At 40.2% G+C, this 19,102-nt stretch overlaps 1 protein-coding gene across 4 annotated transcripts in view; it reads left to right on the top strand.

Moving 5' to 3' along the window:
* Window positions 1–19,102, top strand: part of FOCAD (focadhesin) — a 407,831-nt gene that overhangs the window by 188,170 nt on the left and 200,559 nt on the right. For all 4 annotated transcript variants that reach the window (XM_075825910.1, XM_075825919.1, XM_075825901.1 and 1 more), the window contains 3 exons: window positions 368–575; window positions 16,764–16,970; window positions 17,147–17,234. In XM_075825910.1, the coding sequence (XP_075682025.1) occupies window positions 368–575; window positions 16,764–16,970; window positions 17,147–17,234 (503 nt within the window). The remainder of the gene's footprint in view (window positions 1–367; window positions 576–16,763; window positions 16,971–17,146; window positions 17,235–19,102) is intronic.

Raw genomic sequence — 19,102 nt, forward strand, 5'->3', positions numbered from 1 at the left:
GTATCTTGAGCGAGCACTTTCTAATGGCAAAAGTGCTTTGACACTAAAGTGTTATTCACAATGCCAAGCCATAAAAGAGAGGGAGAATTAGATTTCTATACTTTGTCTGTTTTTGGAAAGCTGTGGGATTAACCTTATAGATACTGTCATGATTGGAAATTCATCATATGTTAGGTCAAGATAAGTTAGAAATGGTTATTTAGAATATTGATGTACTTCATGAACTCAGGAATATTTCCAGATATTTCCTTAGGTGGGAAATACTTTATAAATGTAGTTATTCTAGATATGTTTTGTTTACTTTTCATTTATTAATCCCTTTTAGTATAGGATCATTGTAATGCTTTTGTTTTGTATATTCTTTCAGGGATGAACCATCTACTATAAACACACTGACACCTTTTCTGAGATACTTGTTTTGTGAGCCGTCACAGCTACAAGAGTTTTGTGCCTTCCGAATGGGAATAAGAAAAGCTTTACTCAGTTCAGATCTCCGTTCCAGCAAAGCTAGGAGACCATCGGTTGATGAAGAACGAGTCCTTCGTCTGTTATTTGAATTAATAGGCTATATGCAAGTAAGTGGCAAGTACGATTTGGAATGAGAGGCATTTGTTTTATGATCACTCTGAATCTTCGCACTTTGAGCACTGTGTAACTTGCCGTAAATTAGGTTATCAGGAAGATCAAACCTCAACCTCGACTAAAGGATTACCGAAAATATTCAGGGATTTTTTTTTGAGAAACACAGTGTTGTTACTTTCCACCATTACAACCACTACAACAAATTTTCCCGGGGACCGATTGCGGGTGCGTATGGTCCTCATAGGCTTCCGGTCAGTGTGACTCAGCGTCACACTGACCGTTTATAACATGTTACACTACCTAGGTAGTTTAATGTATTATAGAAGCTATCAGTGCTGCAGGTCTGTAAGTAAAAAAAAAAAAAGTAATAGAAATGTTTTATAAAAGTGTAAAAACAAAAAATGCTTTTTTCCTATAATAAGTCTTTTATTATAGGAAAAAAATGAAACCGTTAAAGTACACATATTTAGTATCACCGCGTTCGTAACGACCCAAACTATAAAACTATAATATTATTTTTCACGCACGGTGAACAGCACAAAAATGTAAAAAAAAATAAATGCCAGCATTACTATTTTTTGGTCATCACCCCTCCCAAAATATAGAATAAAAAGTTATCAAAAGTCGCATTGACCCCAAAACAGTACCAATAAAAACTACAACCCATCCCGCAAAAAACAAGCCCTTACACAGCTTTTTTGACTGAAAAATAAAAAATTACGGCTCTCAGAATATGGTGACACAAAAAAAAAATTTGTTTTATAGAAAAGTGATTTGATTGCGCAAACGCCACAAAACATTAATAAAACCTATATAGATATGGTATCGCCGTAATCGTACCGACCCGCTGAATAAAGTAAAATGTCATTTATAGCGCACCGTGAACTCTGTAAAAAAAAAAAAAAAAAAAAAAGGACAAAAAGTCAGAATGTATGTTTTTTTTGTCACTTTGCTTGCCAAAAAATCAAATAAAAGTGATGTACCCTAAAATTGTACCAATGAAAACTACAGATTGTAACGGAACAAATAAGCCCTCACACACCTCCGTTGGAGAAAACATAAAAAAGTTCTTAGAATATAGCGACACCGGCCACATATCTATGATTTATTATTTATTTACCCCATTATTATACCCTCTTATCATGCCCTGATGTTCTCTGCCCAGCTTATAAACTGAAATCCCAGCAAAACTCCAAACCAAACTACTACCAAGCAAAATCTGCGCTCCTAAAGCCAAATGCCGCTCACTATCTTCTGAGCTCTGCCGTGGGTGCAAACAACTGTTTATTACCACATATGGGGTATTGCCGTAATCGTGAGAAATAGCTTTACAAGTTTTGGGGTGCTTTTTATTCTATATTCCTTGTAAAAATAAAAATTGTTTTTATATTTTTTCAGAAAAAAAGTAGATTTTCATTTTCACAGACAAACTCCAATAAATATAGCAAAAGAACTGTGGGGTCAAGATGCTAACCATACCCCTAGATAATTCCTTGAGGTGTGTAGTTTCCAAAACCATGTCACTTTTGGAGAGTTTCCACTGTTTTGGCACCACAAGACCTCTTCAAACCTGACATGGTGCCTAAAATATATTCTTAAAAAAAGAGGCCCCAAAATCCTCTAGGTGCACTTTTGCTTCTGAGGCTGGTGCTTCAGTCCATTACCACATTAGGGCCACGTGTGGGACATTTCTAAAAACTGCAGAATCTGGGCAATAAATATTGAGTTGCGTTTCTCTAGTAAAACCTTCTGTGTTAAAGAATGTTTTTTTATTACAAATTAATTGCGGCAAATTCACTATTGTAATGTTAAATAAGCACATCAAAGGCAGGGATAACCTAGGATTCTCCTCCCCATTGTACCATAGTATAAAAGAGTAGGGTGACCAACAATGCAAAAATGATCAACATTCCCTTAATAGATTAGTTACCTGCGGTGGACATGATGGCAGATGAAGGTATTCCCCCGAGAACACTCCTTGACACGCGTTTCGTAACCTTCGTCAGGAGAAGGTGAATGCTAGCCCCCCCCCCCCCAGGGTTTAAATACGAAGCCCAATAAAGCGGCTTTGATCGGCGCATAGCGTCTCCCGAGCACTTCCGGTCCCATTACTTCCGCGTGACATTCCCCCATCGATGCAGACACAATGCTCACATTCAATGACCGATGACAACTTCCGGTACGGCACCCAGATGGACCCGCGAGACGCATGCGTACAGACCGCAGGTAAGGTATATATTGGAAACAGAAGAATTTATCCATTTAGAAAATCCCACCCATAGAGTAAATGTAATAAAACCTCACCATTGTGTCCACCACTGTAAATACAATAACAAATACATGGGTATTACATACAATATAATTATTTTAACTCCTTAACGCCGAAGGACGGATATATCCGTCCTCAGCAGCTGCTAGTTCGCGCAGGAGGACGGATATATCCGTCCTGTGATGGCGCGGGTACTGAGACTGTACCCACGCGATCAGCGGCAGGAGCACGGCTGTTATACACAGCCTGGCTCCTGCTGCAACTGCCGGAATCGAAGCGTGCGCCGATTCCGGCAGTTTAACCCATTAAATGCCGCTGTCAATAGTGACAGCGGCATTTAATGTGTTTGACAGAGGGGGGAGCTCCCTCTGTCACCCGATCGGCGCCCCCGCAAACAAATCGCGGGTCACCGTCGGGTTTCCAGGACAGCCGGGGGTCTAACAAAGACCCCCAGGTCTGCCTTCAGCATCTGCCTGTTAGGCGATGCCGGAGGCATGACCTAACAGGTTGCCTGTCAGTTTTACACTGACAGGCAATAATGCTTTGGTATACGAAGTATACCAAAGCATTATATATGCGATCGGCACATCGCATAGTGAAGTCCCCTGGTGGGACTAAAAAAAAAAATGTTAAACAGTTAAATAAAGTTTGTGAAAAAAAATCAAAAATAATTACAGTCAAAGTCAAATAAAACTACTTTTTTGGCCCAAAAAGTGGTTTTATTTAGTAAAACGGTCAAAACAAATCACACATACACATATATGGTATCCCCGCGTTCGTAACAACTTGACCAATAAAATGAACATATTAATTAAACCGCCGGATGAACGGCGTCCAAAGAAAACGCAAAAAACAACGTCAAAATTCTCTCTTTTCTCCCATTCCCCCCATAAAAAATAAAATAAAAGTTCATCTATAAGTTCTATGTACCCCAAAATAGTACTAATAAAAACTACACATTGTCCCGCAAAAATAAAGCCCACGTACGGCCACATCGACGGAAAAATAAAAACGTTACGTCTCTTGGAACGCGGCGATGCAAAAACAAGTAATTTTTTTTCTAAAAGGGTTTTTATTGCGCAAACGTAGAAAAAACATATAAAACCTTTACATATTTGGTATCCCCGTAATCGTGCCGACCCATAGAATAAAGTTAACATGTTATTTACGCTGCATAGTAAACGGCGTAAATTTATAACGTGAAAATTAATGCTGGAATAGCTGCTTATTTTCAATTCTCTCCTAAAATAAAGTTAATAAAAGTTAATCAATATGTTATAAGCATCTAAAAATGGTACAATTACAAAATACAACTCGTCCCGCAAAAAACAAGCCCTTATACGGCTATGACGACGGAATAAAAAAAGAGTTACGACTCTTGGAATGCGACCGTGAAAAAACAAAAAATAATCCTTGGTCATTAACGTGCAAAATGGCCCGGTCATTAAGGGGTTAATCGTGTAATGCGACACCTTTTATGACCGTAACAACCTATAAGCATATGTCACATTATCCACCATCAATCCACTTAGTGTACATATAGTTCTAATATGCAAGGAATAAATAATACATATTATACCATAACAAGACATTTACAAGGTTTTTGTCATGTTACAAAATCAGTCCGAGATGAATCATTTCAGAACTTTTTCCACCTTTTAATGTCACCTATAATCTGTACATTTGTATTAAAAAACAAACTGAAATCTTTTAGGGTGGAAAAATAAAGAACAAAAATAATGTGGTTGCATTTGTTGAATTACGCTTTGACTTTATGACAGCATTCAGTCTTTTTGGGTAGAAGTCTATCAGCATGGCACATCTTGACTTGGCAATTGTTGCCCACTCTTTCTCGCAAAAGCACTCCAAATCTGTCAGATTGCAAGGGCATCTCCTGTGTACAGCCCTCTTAGGTCACCCCACAGGTTTTCATTGGGATTCAGGTCTGGGATCTGGCTGTGCCATTCCAAAACTTTGATCATCTTCTGATAAAGCCATTATTTTGTTAATTTGGAGGTATGCTTTGGGTTGTTGTCAAACTGAAAGGTGAAATTCATCTTCAGCTTGTTAGCAGCGGCTGCAGATTTTGTGCCAATATTGCTTGATATTTGGAACCGTTAGTAATTCCCTCCACCTTGACCAAAGCCCCAGTCCCAGCTGTAGAAAAACGGCTCCAAAGCATAATGCTGCCTCCACCATGCTTCACTGTGGGCATGGTGTTCTTTTGGTGATGTGCAGTTTTGGCTTTGCGCCAAACATACCTTTTGGAATTAAGGCCAAAAAGTTCAACGTTGGTCTCATCAGACTATAGCACGTTTTCCCACATGCTTTTGGCAGACTTGATGTCGGTCTTAGCAAAACATACCCATTCTTGGATGTTTTTCTTTGTTAGAAAAGGCTTCCATTTTGCCACCCTACCCCTCAGCCCAGACATATGAAGAATAAGTGTGATTGTTGTCACATGCACTACACAACCAGTACCTCCCAGAAAGTCCTGCAGCTCCTTTAATGTTGCCGTAGGCCTCTTGGTAACCTCCCGGACCAGTTTTTGTCTTGTCTTTTCATTATGTTTTGAGGGACGTCCAGTCCTTGGTAATGTCACGGCTGTGCCAAAGATAATCCACTTCTTGATGAACGTCTTCACTGTGTTCTATGGTATATCTAATGCCTTGGAAAAAAATGAACTCCGCGCCCCGAAAATGTTGTAAATCAGGCCATTACTGCAAATTATGAATCCATTTCTTGTCTTGTAATGGATAAGAGAAAACTTAGAGCTATGTAACAGCACCAGGACTTCAGGATCAATGGAGAAGTGTTCATTTATTCACCACAAATTGAGCGATGTTTCGGTACACATCTGAACCTTTCTCAAGCAATTACAAAATTCAGAGTATATAAAGGGAGTACTTACAGTAATTAACCCCTTAATGACCGGGCCTGAAAAGGCCTTAAAGGGGTTGTCCGAGATTTAATGACTTTGTGTTAATGAGAGTGACGTCACCCGTCAAGTACCCCACCGCAGGATCTGGAAACGGGGCCACTTTGGAAAATGTAAGTATATTACAAATGTATTTACATTTATAAAATACAAACATTAACACAAAGTCATGAAATCTCGGATATCCCCTTTAATGACCAGCTGTCACGAAGGGTCTGTGGACCCACTGGGCCGTACATGTTTCACGCTAAATAACCCATTTGAACAATTCTCCAGGTTATTACGGTCGTTTAGGCATCTAATATGTGTAGGTTTATTGTTTTTATTTAGTGTAGGGGCAATAAAATGTTTTATGCTAAATAATGACTAAACCCTAGATATGTATCCCTTATGGAACACCCCACTCTGGAATATATATATCTAAATAATTGTGATGGTTTAGATGCTTGATGCCTATAATTGAGAAGCTACTAGTTTACAGACATGGAGACACCAAATATTGGAACTTAACACTAGATGCCAGATGGTAACCCTGGATAATGAAGTTCACAGATATGTACAAGTGCGGAAGAGATGAGCCTGTGCAGTTGTTAGCAGAAATCATTACTGCTTAATGGCATCTGTCTGTTATTTCCCTGACATTTCACATCTGCTTAAGTAAAAGAGCAATAAAGACTCCGCGACCTATCTTTTCTCATCTAGGGCGATTTACAAAATGGCAGAGGGTATTTATAGTAAATACCTGCTGTTTTATACGACACTTATAGGCTCAGGCTCCACTGAGATTTTTCACATGATTATTGCACTTTACGATAGTTGGAAATCATTGTGCGACATTGCACTTTATCACCACAAGTGTTTATTGGGGGTGAAAGTGTATGGAGTGCCTGCCGGCAAACAGAGCCCTTGTTTCCCAACTACCAAAATTAAAATAACAAGTTTTATTTGGTATAGACGACCATAAACAGACTACATAGAGATTAAAATTCCTGGTCCATTGCTGATAGAGATCAGCATAGTGCAATGTGTGGACACTTGAAAAAGCAGGGTGCTAGCGACTAGTAATCGAACTCACAGCGTGGTGTTGCGATCTGCAAAGATTCAGCAGGACCAGAGGTTAAAATTCAAAAAAAGTCCCCCCGACATGTTTCGCTATCGACGTAGCGTCTTCAGGGGTATTGGGGCTAGCACGGTATGCTTTCAATGGGAGTGACTGTCAGGACATCAAAATTGCATTTATGTTCCAAAGCGCAATGTCGGGATACGCTATGTTTCAGATAACCATTTTTAACATTAAACCTATGTTTATTCATCCTATCCCTAAGGGTTTGGGTTGTGCGCCCTACATATTGGAGGTTGCATGTGCATTGAAAGCATACCGTGTGAACTTTCTGACAGATTTACCAGACTTAAACAGAGGGAGAATTTCTGGATCTATAAATTGGGGACCTTACATCCTAATGGGCTTAATGACATCACGGAATCTTCATTAGATTAATTCCTCAATTCTATCTCCCTTCCCATTGTCAATCTAATAATATCCCCGGCCCCAGCAACTGTATCTTAACAATTGTCTTATCTTTTAAACAATCTCCTCTTGGCATATTTTTATTATATTTTCATTGTACTTATCATCCCATTGTCAATCTAATAATACATCTTGTCTAAATTGTATTTCAGCAACTATATTATTATTACTGTACTATTGCTATATTATTATTACCCTTGTATTATCATTGTTTTATTATTCTGTTTTCCAAACAATTGACTATCGTAATACTATATTTTATGCATACACTTATCTCTCTCTCAACGGAGCATTTCGATATTTTAATAGTTTAATAATTTGATATTTTAATAGCCTAGTATCTAATATTCTATTAATTGCGATGATTATGAAGCACAAATGTTTATTAATATAAAAAGATAGGTTTGCACCTACCATTCATCTCCCCTCTGTACTTTGCTCCGTGTGGTGCGGTTTGCGGTCCACCGTGCGTTTCATGGACATCTGGCCCTCATGAGTTGCCATGATGGTTGTCATGACGCCCATACAACGCCATTTGTTTGTGCGTTTCATGGTGCGTTCCAAGGTCCTTGTTTGTGATGGCTCCCGGAGGCGTGACCTCCCTCTATCCGATAAACGGTAAGGAGTCTTTGATATTATATGTTCCATATTTATATCATATTCATAATCACATACGCTATTTACATAATTTTTTCGATGAAATTTATTAAATATGAATTCTTTTAGCTTTTTAACATGAACTGACTGTTACTTATGGGTTTCCTACCTAGCACATGATCTATGTTGGTTAGATAACACTGCTACACACGGACGATCCACATGCCACATTGGCTTTCTTTTTTTTCTTTTTTTTTCAACTTTATAAACGAGTTGTTTCTGTGACCTTTGACCTTTCCCCGTTTTTTTTTTTTACTGAATTGGCCCTATTACTGTTCACTTGTATGTGTATATATATGCATGATCTTGTACTGTATGTGTTATCTGCCTGAGGAAGACGCCAGTCCGGCGTTGAAACGCGTAGCAATCTGTTTACCTTGCTTTATGCAATAAACCAACTTTTATCAACCAAGCAGCGCCTACAGTATCCCTCTTTTTTATTTTATTTTCTTTACAATTTTCATCAAGGCAACTCCTTTAGGTGTTTGCGTTTGGGGATCGGCAGCAGCTTGCACCTCTTTGCATTTACCTTCCAGTATTTGCAATTTGGAAAAGGAAGCACATATTTTGTTTCCCTGGAAAAACAAACCTCTTCTGGCGCCGTGTCCTTTTTTCTTTTATCTATCATCATTATGCCTTTATCTGAACGAACCCGTCTGTGCTCTGAATCAGCCACAAATCTTTTCACCGTACGATGATCACGCTTACGTTTCCATGAAATATCCAATGTTTTCATGCCTAGTGCAATACCTTGGACAATTTCATGCTTTTCGGCAGCAGAGAGATCCTTTGTCTTTCCCATATTGCTTGAAACCTGTGGCCTGCTAATAATGTGGAACGCCCTTCTTAAGTAGTTTTCCTTTGATTGGGCACACCTGGCAAACTAATTATCACAGGTGGCTGAGATTGATTACAATGATCCAAAGAGCCCTAAGGGTATGTGCACACGATAACTGCAATTACGTCTGAAAATACGGAGCTGTTTTCAAGGAAAACAGCCCCCGATTTTCAGAAGTTTTTTTGAGCAACTCATGTTTTTCGCGGCTTTTTCGCTGCGTTTTTTACATACGTTTTTGGAGTCGATGAGAAAACGGCTCCAAAAACGTCCAAAGAAGTGTCCTGCACTTCTTTGACGAGGCAGTCATTTTACGCGTCGTTGTTTGACAGCTGTAATCTACAGGTCGTCGGCAAACCCATTCAAATGAATGGGCAGATGTTTGCCGACGTATTGGAGCCGTATTTTCAGGCATAAATCGAGGCATAATACGCCTCGTTTACGCCTGATAATAGGTCGTGTGAACCCAGCCTAAGACACAATACCATCCATGAGTTTAATTGAAAAACTAATAATTAAATGTTTGACACTTAAATCCAATGTGCATAATAATTTGGAACACGGTGTATTGGCATTTAGGACACTGCTCTCTCTTGGTTTTCTTCCTTTATTTCTGACCGCTTGTTCAGTGTGTCATTTGCTGGTTCTACTACTTCTCCTCTTCCACTTGCTGTCGGTGTTCATCAGGGAACAGTTCTAGGTTCTCTCCTCTTTTCTCTCTACACAGCCCCATATTGGACAAACCATCAGCAGATTTGGCTTCCTGTACCGTCTGCACTGATAACACTTTCCCATGACATCACCCCTGCTCTAATACAAAACACCAGTGATTGTCTCTAACATCATGTCCTCTCTCATTCTGAAACTGAATCTTTCAAAATGTAACGGCTGCCGCGCAGTTCCCCGACTCTTCCACAGTCTCTGCTCTGGTTCCTGCACCCTCCATTTCCTCATGCTCGTCCCGAGCTCCACTTACCCGATCCGGACACTCTGCTTGCTCTGGGCATCGTCAGGTAACGGCATCTCTCACCTCCCTCCACGGCCGTCATCCACGATGTGTGGCTGCAGCCACTAGAGGGCGCGCGCTGACTCTATCCTTCTTAAAGGGCCAGCGCGTGCCAAAATTCATAGACTTCCTATTTAAAGAGGCTCTGTCACCACGTTATAAGTGGCCTATATTGTACATGTGATCGGTGCTGTATTGTAGATTAGAGCAGTGTTTTTTATTTAGAAAAACTATCATTTTTGACGGAGTTATGACCTATATTAGCTTTGTGCTCTTGAGTTTCTTAATGAACGACTGGGCGTGTTTTACTTTTTGGCCTAGTGGGTGTTGTACAGAGGAGTGTATGACGCTGACCACTCAGTGTCATACACTTCTCCCCATTCATTTACACTGCACATAGCGATATATCTATCGCTATGTGCAGCCACATAAACGCACTATAACGTTACTGCAGTATCCTGACAATGAATATACATTACCTCCAGCCAGGACGTGATGTGTATTCAGATTCCTGATACTTCGCTAAAACAATCCCGACACTACAGCACAGCAAGTGTAATCTCGCGAGATCCGCCCTTTTCTTACGGTGTAACCTGTCGTTTCAAACGAGATTACGCTTCCTGTGCTGTAGTGTAGGGATTGTATTAGCGAAGTATCAGGATTCTGAATACACATCACGTCCTGGCTGGAGGTAATGTATATTCATTGTCAGGAGACACCAGTAAAGTTATAGCGTGTTTATGTGGCTGCACATAGCGATATCGCTATGTGCAGTGTAAATGAATGGAGAGAAGTGTATGACGCTGATTGGTCAGCGTCATACACTCCTCTGTACAACGCCAGCTTGGCCAACAAGTAAAACACGCCCAGTTGTCTATTAAGAAACTCATTAGCATAAAGCATGAAAAAAATGATAGTTTTTCTAAATAAAAAAACACTGCTGTGATCTACATTACAGTGCCGATCATATTATGTACAAGATAGGCCACTTATAATGTGGTGACAGAGCCTCTTTAAGGATCCTCCTTCCTCCCAATCCTTGCTTGTTCAACCAAGTTCCCCGTGAGTTTCCCTGTACCCTGGCTCCTTGTTTTCTTGCCTTCTGCCTTTGTCTGGATTTCCAGTTTTTGACCTCTGCCTGAATTCGACTATCCTTGCCTGCCGCCTACCTTGACCTATTGTCAGTTACGCTGTTTCCGTAACTCCAGACCATATAATCAGTAAGTGGCCGGGAGGCAGCGTGAGCACAAAAAGCTAGAATGGGAATTAGGTGACCCCGTTCTAGAGATAGTTGCAGGTCCCAGATGTGGGAACCGAATCTATCTGACATTTATGACCTATCGCTGTTCCTGGCCTATGGAGCAGCATGTCATCTGTAAAGGACAGCTGACATCTGCAGTGTAATGAGCGGGCTCCGCCAGTGAGCCTGCTCCAAACATCACCCCCCGCTCCATGACGTGCCGTACACTTCGTCGGTCAGGAAGGGGTTAAGGAAGCGGTCAGTGACTGCCGACTATAAGACGCAGGGACTTTTTACCAAGATTTATTCTTGCTAAAAAGTGTCTTATAGGCCGAAAAATATGGTATTACACTCTCCAACAAAGCTCTCCATACAACATCTTTATAGACAGGCCTATAACAGTCCCTAATCTGACTCCTTCCCCTGGCCCCTCTTTTGCATTAGAACTTGACCCCATCATTCAACAGTATCCCCCACAGTCCTTTATCCTAATGTAATGGCTTTTATGTGTCTTTACACAGATACTGGCTAGTATCTCACTTATGCAGCTTATCTGTACTACCCCATGGGTATAAAAGATGGTTGGACCATTGTACTATACAAGCAGTTTTTACATTTTTTTTGTCTCTTGAGAGCAGGGCCCTCACTCTTGTTTTAATTGTAAAGTAGTTTTGTCCCTATGTAATGTCTGATATTGTCTGTACATGTTCCCTCTGAATTGTAAAGTGCTACGGAATATGTTGATGCTATAATAAAGATTATTATAATTAAACATTTTATTAACCCCTTCCCAACATTTGTCATATGGATACGTCATGGAAAGCTAGTGCTTCCCATATTTTGCCGTATCCATACGACAAATAGTAGACACCGGCTCAGAAGCTGAGTCGGTGCCACCATCCCCGGGTGTCGGCAGCATCTTAAAGCTGACACCCTATGGTAGCGGCGAGGAACGAAGTTTGCTCCGATCCCGCAATTAACCCTTTTAAATGCAAAAGCGATTGCTGCATTTAAGTTGTTTGCAGCTCATCGGAACCCCTGTAATGGCAACCGGAGGCCTAATACTGTGCTCCCGTTATGCCTGGCACGGAAGCCTTCCAGGACCCGCTCGGCGGTGGAGCCTGAAAGGCTTTCGCAGCCGACGGCAAGATGGCGCCGGCTCAGGAGCTGAGCCGGCGTCTTCAGGGGTGGATGTCAGTTGTATGTCACAGCTGACATCCACCTGTAACGGCAGGAACCCGGAGCTAGCTCCGATTCCTGCCATTAACCCCTTTAGATACAGCGATACCTGCATCTTAGAGATTGCTTGCAGATCGCCAGCCTTGCCATGCAATCAGGGCTGGCAACTGCTGCTATGGCGACAGGAGACCTAACAATGGCCTCCTGCTCTGCCATTACGGAAGCCGATTAGGCCCCGCCGGGAGGCGAAGCCTAATCGGCTTGCTGTCATTGAATGACTGACAAATCTAATACATTGCACTACATAGGTAGAGCTATGTATTAGAAAAAAAAAAATTTGACAGTTGGACCTTCAAGTCCCCTAGTGGGACTTGACAAAAAGTGTTTAAAAAAAAAAAGTTTTAAAACATAATAAAATTTCAAGTAATAAAGTAAAACCCAATCGCCCTTTTCCCTTATCAAGTCCTTTTATTATTGAAAAAAAATAAAAATAAACCATACATATTTGGTTTTGCCATGTCCGTAACGGCCTGAACTATAAAATTGTTATTTATTCCACGCGGTGAACGGCGTAAAAAAAACCGTAGAAAACTATACCAGAATTTCTGTTTTTTGGTCACTTTGCCCTACAAATATTGGAATAAAAAGTGATCAAAAAGTCACATGTATCCAAAAATGGTACCTATATAAACTATAGCTCGTCTCGCAAAAAACGAGCCCTCATACAGCTCCGTTGACGAAAAAAAAATTAAAACGTTCTGGTTCTCAAAACTTGGCTACAGAAAAAATACATTCATTTTACAGAAGTCATTTTATAGTGCAAAAAGTTGTAAAACATAAAAAAGTGCTATAAGTTAGGTATCGCTAGAATCATACTGACCTGCAGAATGGAGTTAACATGTAGTTTATAACGCATGGTGGACACTGTATAAAAAAAACCTAATTAAACTATGCCAGAATTGCTGTTTTTTAGTCAACTTGTCTTCCAAAAAATAGGAGAAAAAGTGATCAAAAAGTCACATGTACCCCTAAATGGTACCAATAAAAACTACAGCTCGTCCCGCAATAAAACAGCCCCCATACCACTACGTCTAAGAAAAAATAAAATGAGATAAGGCTTCCATAAGTCAGGAAATAAAAAATTTGCAGTTGTGCAGGCCCGAGGGGAACGTTTCTTCTGTTTCAAGAGGCAAATTATCAAGGCCCTAAAATTGGGGAACCAGGAAGGGGAGGGCCCAAACATATCTGCTGGAAGCGAGGGCGCCCTAATTATACCAGGACAACACTTCCAGCAAAATTCCCCAAACTGCAAAGATGCGGAGTGTGGACCAACAGAGGGATAAAAAAGGACACCATTTATCAGTGCGACACTGACCTGTGCATAAAAGATTGCTTCACAGCGTAACACACATCTATGGATGATTTTACTGGTTTTTAACCAAATTATTATACCACCTGACTATGCCCCTGATGTACTCTGCCCAGCTTACATATGCCCCCACATTATAAAGGGAAACACCAGCAGTACTCAAACAAAACTACTACCAAGCAAATCCACACTCTAAAAGCTAAATGGTGCTCCCTCCCCTCTGAACCCTACAGCGTGCCCAAACAGCTGCTTACTTCCACATATATGGCATCACATTTTTACTTTGCACAATCCGCAGCGCAATCATTTATCGAAAAGTCCTGTAGGGTGAAAATGCTCATTACACCCCTTAATAAATGCCTTGAGGGGTGTAGTTTCCAAAATGGGGTCACATCTCAGGGGTTTATTTTATTATTTCACATCAGAGCCTCTGCAATTGTGAACCAATACTTTGTAAATCACCAAATTAGGCCTCAATTTTACATGGTACTCTTTCACTCCTGAGCCCTGTTAAATGTCCAGGCAAAAGATTAGGGCCACATGTAGGATGTTTCTAAAATTGGGAAACACAGCATAATAATTAGAGCACTGTCATGTTATGGTGGCACAAGTTGGGCACCACATATTGGCATATCTATGGAAAAAAATCCCATTTTCACTCTGCAACATCGAGTGCACACTAATTTCTGCAAAACACCTGCGGGATTAACATGCTCACTTCTCCCCTAGGTCAATACCTTGAGGGGTGTAGTTTCCAAAATGGGGTCACTTCTGGGGGTTTCCACTGTTTTGGACCCACAGGGCCTTTGCAAATGCGACATAGCGACCAGAAACCAATCCAGCAAAATCTGCACTCCAAATGCCGCTCCTTCCCTTCTGAGCACTGCCGTGTGCCCAAACAGCCGTTTATGACCACATATGGGGTATTGCTGTATTCGGGAGAAGTTGCTTTACAAATGCTGGGGTTCTTTTTTTTTTTTTCTTTATTTGTTGAGAAAAAGAATTTTTTTTAGCTAAAACTACGTCTTATTGAAGAAAAGGGATTGTTTTTATTTTCACTGCCCAATTCTAATAAATTCTATGAAATACCTGTGGGGTCAAAATGTTCACTCCCTAGAAGAATACCTCAAGGGGTGTAGTTTCCTAAGCGGGGTCACTTTTTTTGCGTTTTCATTGTTTTGTCCCCGGGAGGTTCTATAAATGCGACGTGGCCTCCGCGAACCGTTCTTGCAAAATGTGGTCTCCAAAAGCCAAGTAGCACTCTTTCACTTCTGAGCCCTGCCGTGTGTCCAAACAGGCGTTTATGACCACACGTGGGGTATTGTTTTACTCGGGAGAAATTGTTTTACAAATTTTGTGGTGCTTTTTGCCCTTTAGTCCTCGTGGAAGTGAAAAAAAATTGGCTAAACCTACATTTTCTTTGAAAAAAAATTTCGATTTTAATTTTCACTGCCTAAATCCAATAATTTCTGCAAAAAACCTGTGCAGTCAAAATGCTCACTATGCCTTTTAGATAATTTGTTCAATGGGTGTAGTTTTCAAAATGGGGTCACTTGTGGGAGGTTTCCACTGTTTTGTACCTTCAGGGGCTTTGCAAATGCGACATAGCCTCCGCAAACCATTCCTGCTAAATTTGAGTACCAAATGCCAATTAGCGCTCTTTACCTTCTAAGCCCTGCCGTGTGTCCAAACACCCGTTTATGACCACGTTTGGGATATTGTTTTACGCGGGAGAAATTGCTTTACAAATGTTGTGGTGCTTTTTCCCCTTTAGTCCTTGTGGAAATGAAAAAAAATTATCTAAACCTACATTTTCTTTTGAAAAAATGTAGGTTTAAATTTTTACGGCTTACTTCTAATAATTTCTGCAATAAACCTGTGGTGTCAAAATGCTCACTATCCCCCTAGATAATTTCCTTGAGGTGTGGAGTATCCCAAATGGGGTCACTTTTGAGAGATTTCCGCACTTTTGGCACCGCAAGAGCCCCTCAAACCAGACATGGTGCCTAAAATATATTCTAATAAAAAAAAGGCCCCAAAATCCTCTAGGTGCTTCTTTGCTTCTGAGGCCTGTGCTTCAGTACATTACCACACTAGGGCCACATGTGGGATATTTCCTAAATCTGCAGAACCTGGGCAATAAATATTGAGTTGTGTTTCTCTGGAAAAACTTTGTGTTGCAAGAAAAATTGAGTAAAAATGAATTTCTGCAAAAAAAAACAAAAACCCGACATGGTGCCTAAAATATTTTCTAATAAAAAGGATGCCCAAAATCCACTAGGTGCTCCTTTGCTTCTGAGGCCGGTGCATCAGTCCATTAGCACACTAGGGCCAAATGTGGGATATTTCTAAAAACTACAGAATCTGGACAATACATGAGTATTGAGTTGCATTTCTCTGGTAAAACCTTCTGTGTTACAAAAAAAATAGATTAAAAACGAATTTCTGCAAAAAAAAAAATGACATTTGAAAATTTTCACCTCCACTTTGCTTTAATTCCTGTGAAACGTCTAAAGGGTTAAGAAACGTTCTAAATGCTGTCTCGAATACATTGAGAGGTGAAGTTTTTAAAATGGGGTGACTTATTGGGGGTTTCTAATATATAAGGCCCTCAAAGCCACTTCACAACTGAACTGGCCCCTGAAAAAATAGCCTTTTGTAAGTTGAAAATGTGAGAAATAGCTGCTAAAGTTCTAAGCCTTGTAACGTCCTAGAAAAATAAAAGGTGGTTCAAAAAACGATGCCAATCTAAAGTAGACATATGGGGATGTTAATTAGCAACAATTTTGTGTGGTATAACTATTTGTCTTACAAGCAGATACATTTAAATTTAGAAAAATACTAGTTTTCGTAATTTTTCGCTAAATTCAGGTGTTTTTCACAATTAAATACTGAATGTATCGAGCAAATTTTGCCAGTAACATAAAGTCCAATGTGTCACGAGAAAATAATCTCAGAATCTCTTTGATAGGTAAAAGCATTCCGAAGTTATTACCACATAAAGTGAAACATGTCAGATTTGAAAAATGAGGCTCTGTCAGGAAGGTCAAAAGTGGCCAAAGAGGGAAGGGGTTAAACAACCGTTCTACTTTAAGCAACTTTGTATAGAAGTTGATTTATTTTGAACCGCCTTCCGTTGTTAATGTTTCTTCTCTTACAGATCTCAGACTGTGCACAAGTGACAGAAGTTACCATGTACATGAAGGATTTGTGTGTAAAGTTTTGTGAACACCCTGACTTTTGGAGAAATGAGCTTCGTCTGCTTTCACTACAGGCCTTGTGTGCATGTGAATACAGCTTAAAAATCACTGGGGACTGTTCGACACTCTTACACATGCTGGAAGAAAATGTAGACCTGCTGAAAGAAGTAAGTGATTGAATAGACCATAAAGTACCCATTTTTTAACTGTCATTAAGCAGCATGATGCAACTAATTTTACTGTCTTTTATATAAAGCCATTGAATAAAGAAAAAGTTTTATTCACAAACTTGCTTCAAAATTATTAATTATATATTTTTGGTTTTTTTAATCATTTATTTCAGAGTTTTCCTAAAGAGCAGTTTTTAATTGGACTTAGCTTACTTCTGCTGCAGTCTCCATGCATTCATCATAAACAAATTCTAAAGTTAGGTAGGTCTGAAACTTTCTTTTAATTTCTTATAAGATGTGCTTGTATTAAACCTCACAAGATGCACATAAAAAAAACTGTGCTAGACAGAAACTAGTACAGGACATGTCGTCATCAGAATCTATTTGTAACTTGAAATTATCATATATCCGCATAGAAGTCAAATTAAAAAACATCATACATATTTATTTTATGTACACTATATAGGGTTTTTAATTTTATTTTGATTGGCCTCCTTTAACCCCTTCCCGCAACTTGGCTCAAATGCACGTCCAGGTGAGCAGTAACTTTGCGCACCTGGGCGCGCAGTTACGTCTGCGCTTTAACAGTTAACCGCCGCGTAACGCTACACCGCAGCGGCGATTAACTGTGCAGGGTGTCTGCCCTGCTCTCAGTGTTGCTGGTCAGCAGCCCATCGCCGCTCATTTAGGCAATTAACCCCTTTAAATGCGGCGGTCGATTTGCGTTCACCGCATTTAAGAGGTTTAGAGCAGATCGGCAGCCCCCACATGCATTTGCGGGGGCTTGTTGTGGCAATCGGAGGCCAGACAATGGCCTCCGGGCTTCCATGCACGGAAGCCTATGAGGACCAGCCGGAGGCTGGTCCTCATAGGCTTTCTGTCAGAGTGACTGTCACGTCACAATGACAGAATATATTACACTACGTAGGTAGTGTTGTGTGTTCTACCAGCGATCAGCGTTGTAAGACTTCATGTCCCCTAGTGGGACAAGTAAAAAAAGATAATAAAAATGTTTTAAAAACGTGTAAAAATAAAAGTTGCGTAAACAAGAACTGTTTTTTTTTTTTTTTCCTATAATCAGAATTTTATTATAGGAAAAAAAAAACAACCATATTTGGTATCAGCACGTTCGTAATGACCCAAACTATAAAAATATAATATTATTTTTCCCGCACAGTGAACAATGCAAAAAAAATAAGTAAAAAAACAATGCTAGAATCACAATTTTTTTGGGTCACCGCCCCTCCCAAAATATAGAATTAAAAGTGATGAAGAAGTTGAAATGAAAGAATTTGATCCAGCGCCGTTTCGTTAAAAGGAAGTAGTAGTCTACATTGTGCCATGACTAAGAACAGGTGATCTGTCGGCAACACGTAGGCTTACTGCTGAGACAACCACCATTACTCCTAGTGGATTTTACTCTTGTCTGAAATAAAGTCGAAATATTACTTCCTTTTAACGAAACAGCGCTGGATCAAATTCTTCAGTTTCTGCTGTGTTTGTACTGTGTGCCTCGACGTGGATCCGTGCGCAGTCCAAATCTGGACATACATACTGGTGAGCTGGAGGAATCCTATATTTTCTGATCGAGAAGTTGCATGTACTCCAAAATTGTACCAATAAAAGCTACAACCGGTCCCGCAAAAAACAAGCCCTTAAGGTCTTATTCACACGAACGTATAATACGTCCGTGCTACGCGCGTGATTTTCACGCACGTCGCACGGACCTATTTTAATGAATGGGGCCGTTCGGACTGTCAGTGAATTTCACACAGCGTATGTGCGCTGCGTGAAACTCATGACATGTCCTATATTTGCCCGGGTTTCGCGCTGCACGCACCCATTGAAGTCATTTTATAGCCCAGGGTGAACGCCGTAAAAAAAGAATAAAAAACATTGTCAGAATTTATGGTTTTTTGGTCACCTTGCTTGCCAAAAAGTGTAATAAAAAGTGATCCAAAAAATCGCATGTACCAATGAAAAGTACAGATTGTCCCGCAACAAATAAGCCCTCACACTGCTCCGGTGGAGAAAAAATAAAGAAGTTCTGGCTCTCAGAATATGGCGATGCAAAATGTGCAAAGTGTTCCAAAATCGGATAACATCTGGCACCATTTATCCGAGTGACA

The sequence above is a fragment of the Rhinoderma darwinii genome, chromosome 1 (assembly GCF_050947455.1).
Source record: "Rhinoderma darwinii isolate aRhiDar2 chromosome 1, aRhiDar2.hap1, whole genome shotgun sequence".
NCBI lineage: Eukaryota > Metazoa > Chordata > Amphibia > Anura > Rhinodermatidae > Rhinoderma > Rhinoderma darwinii.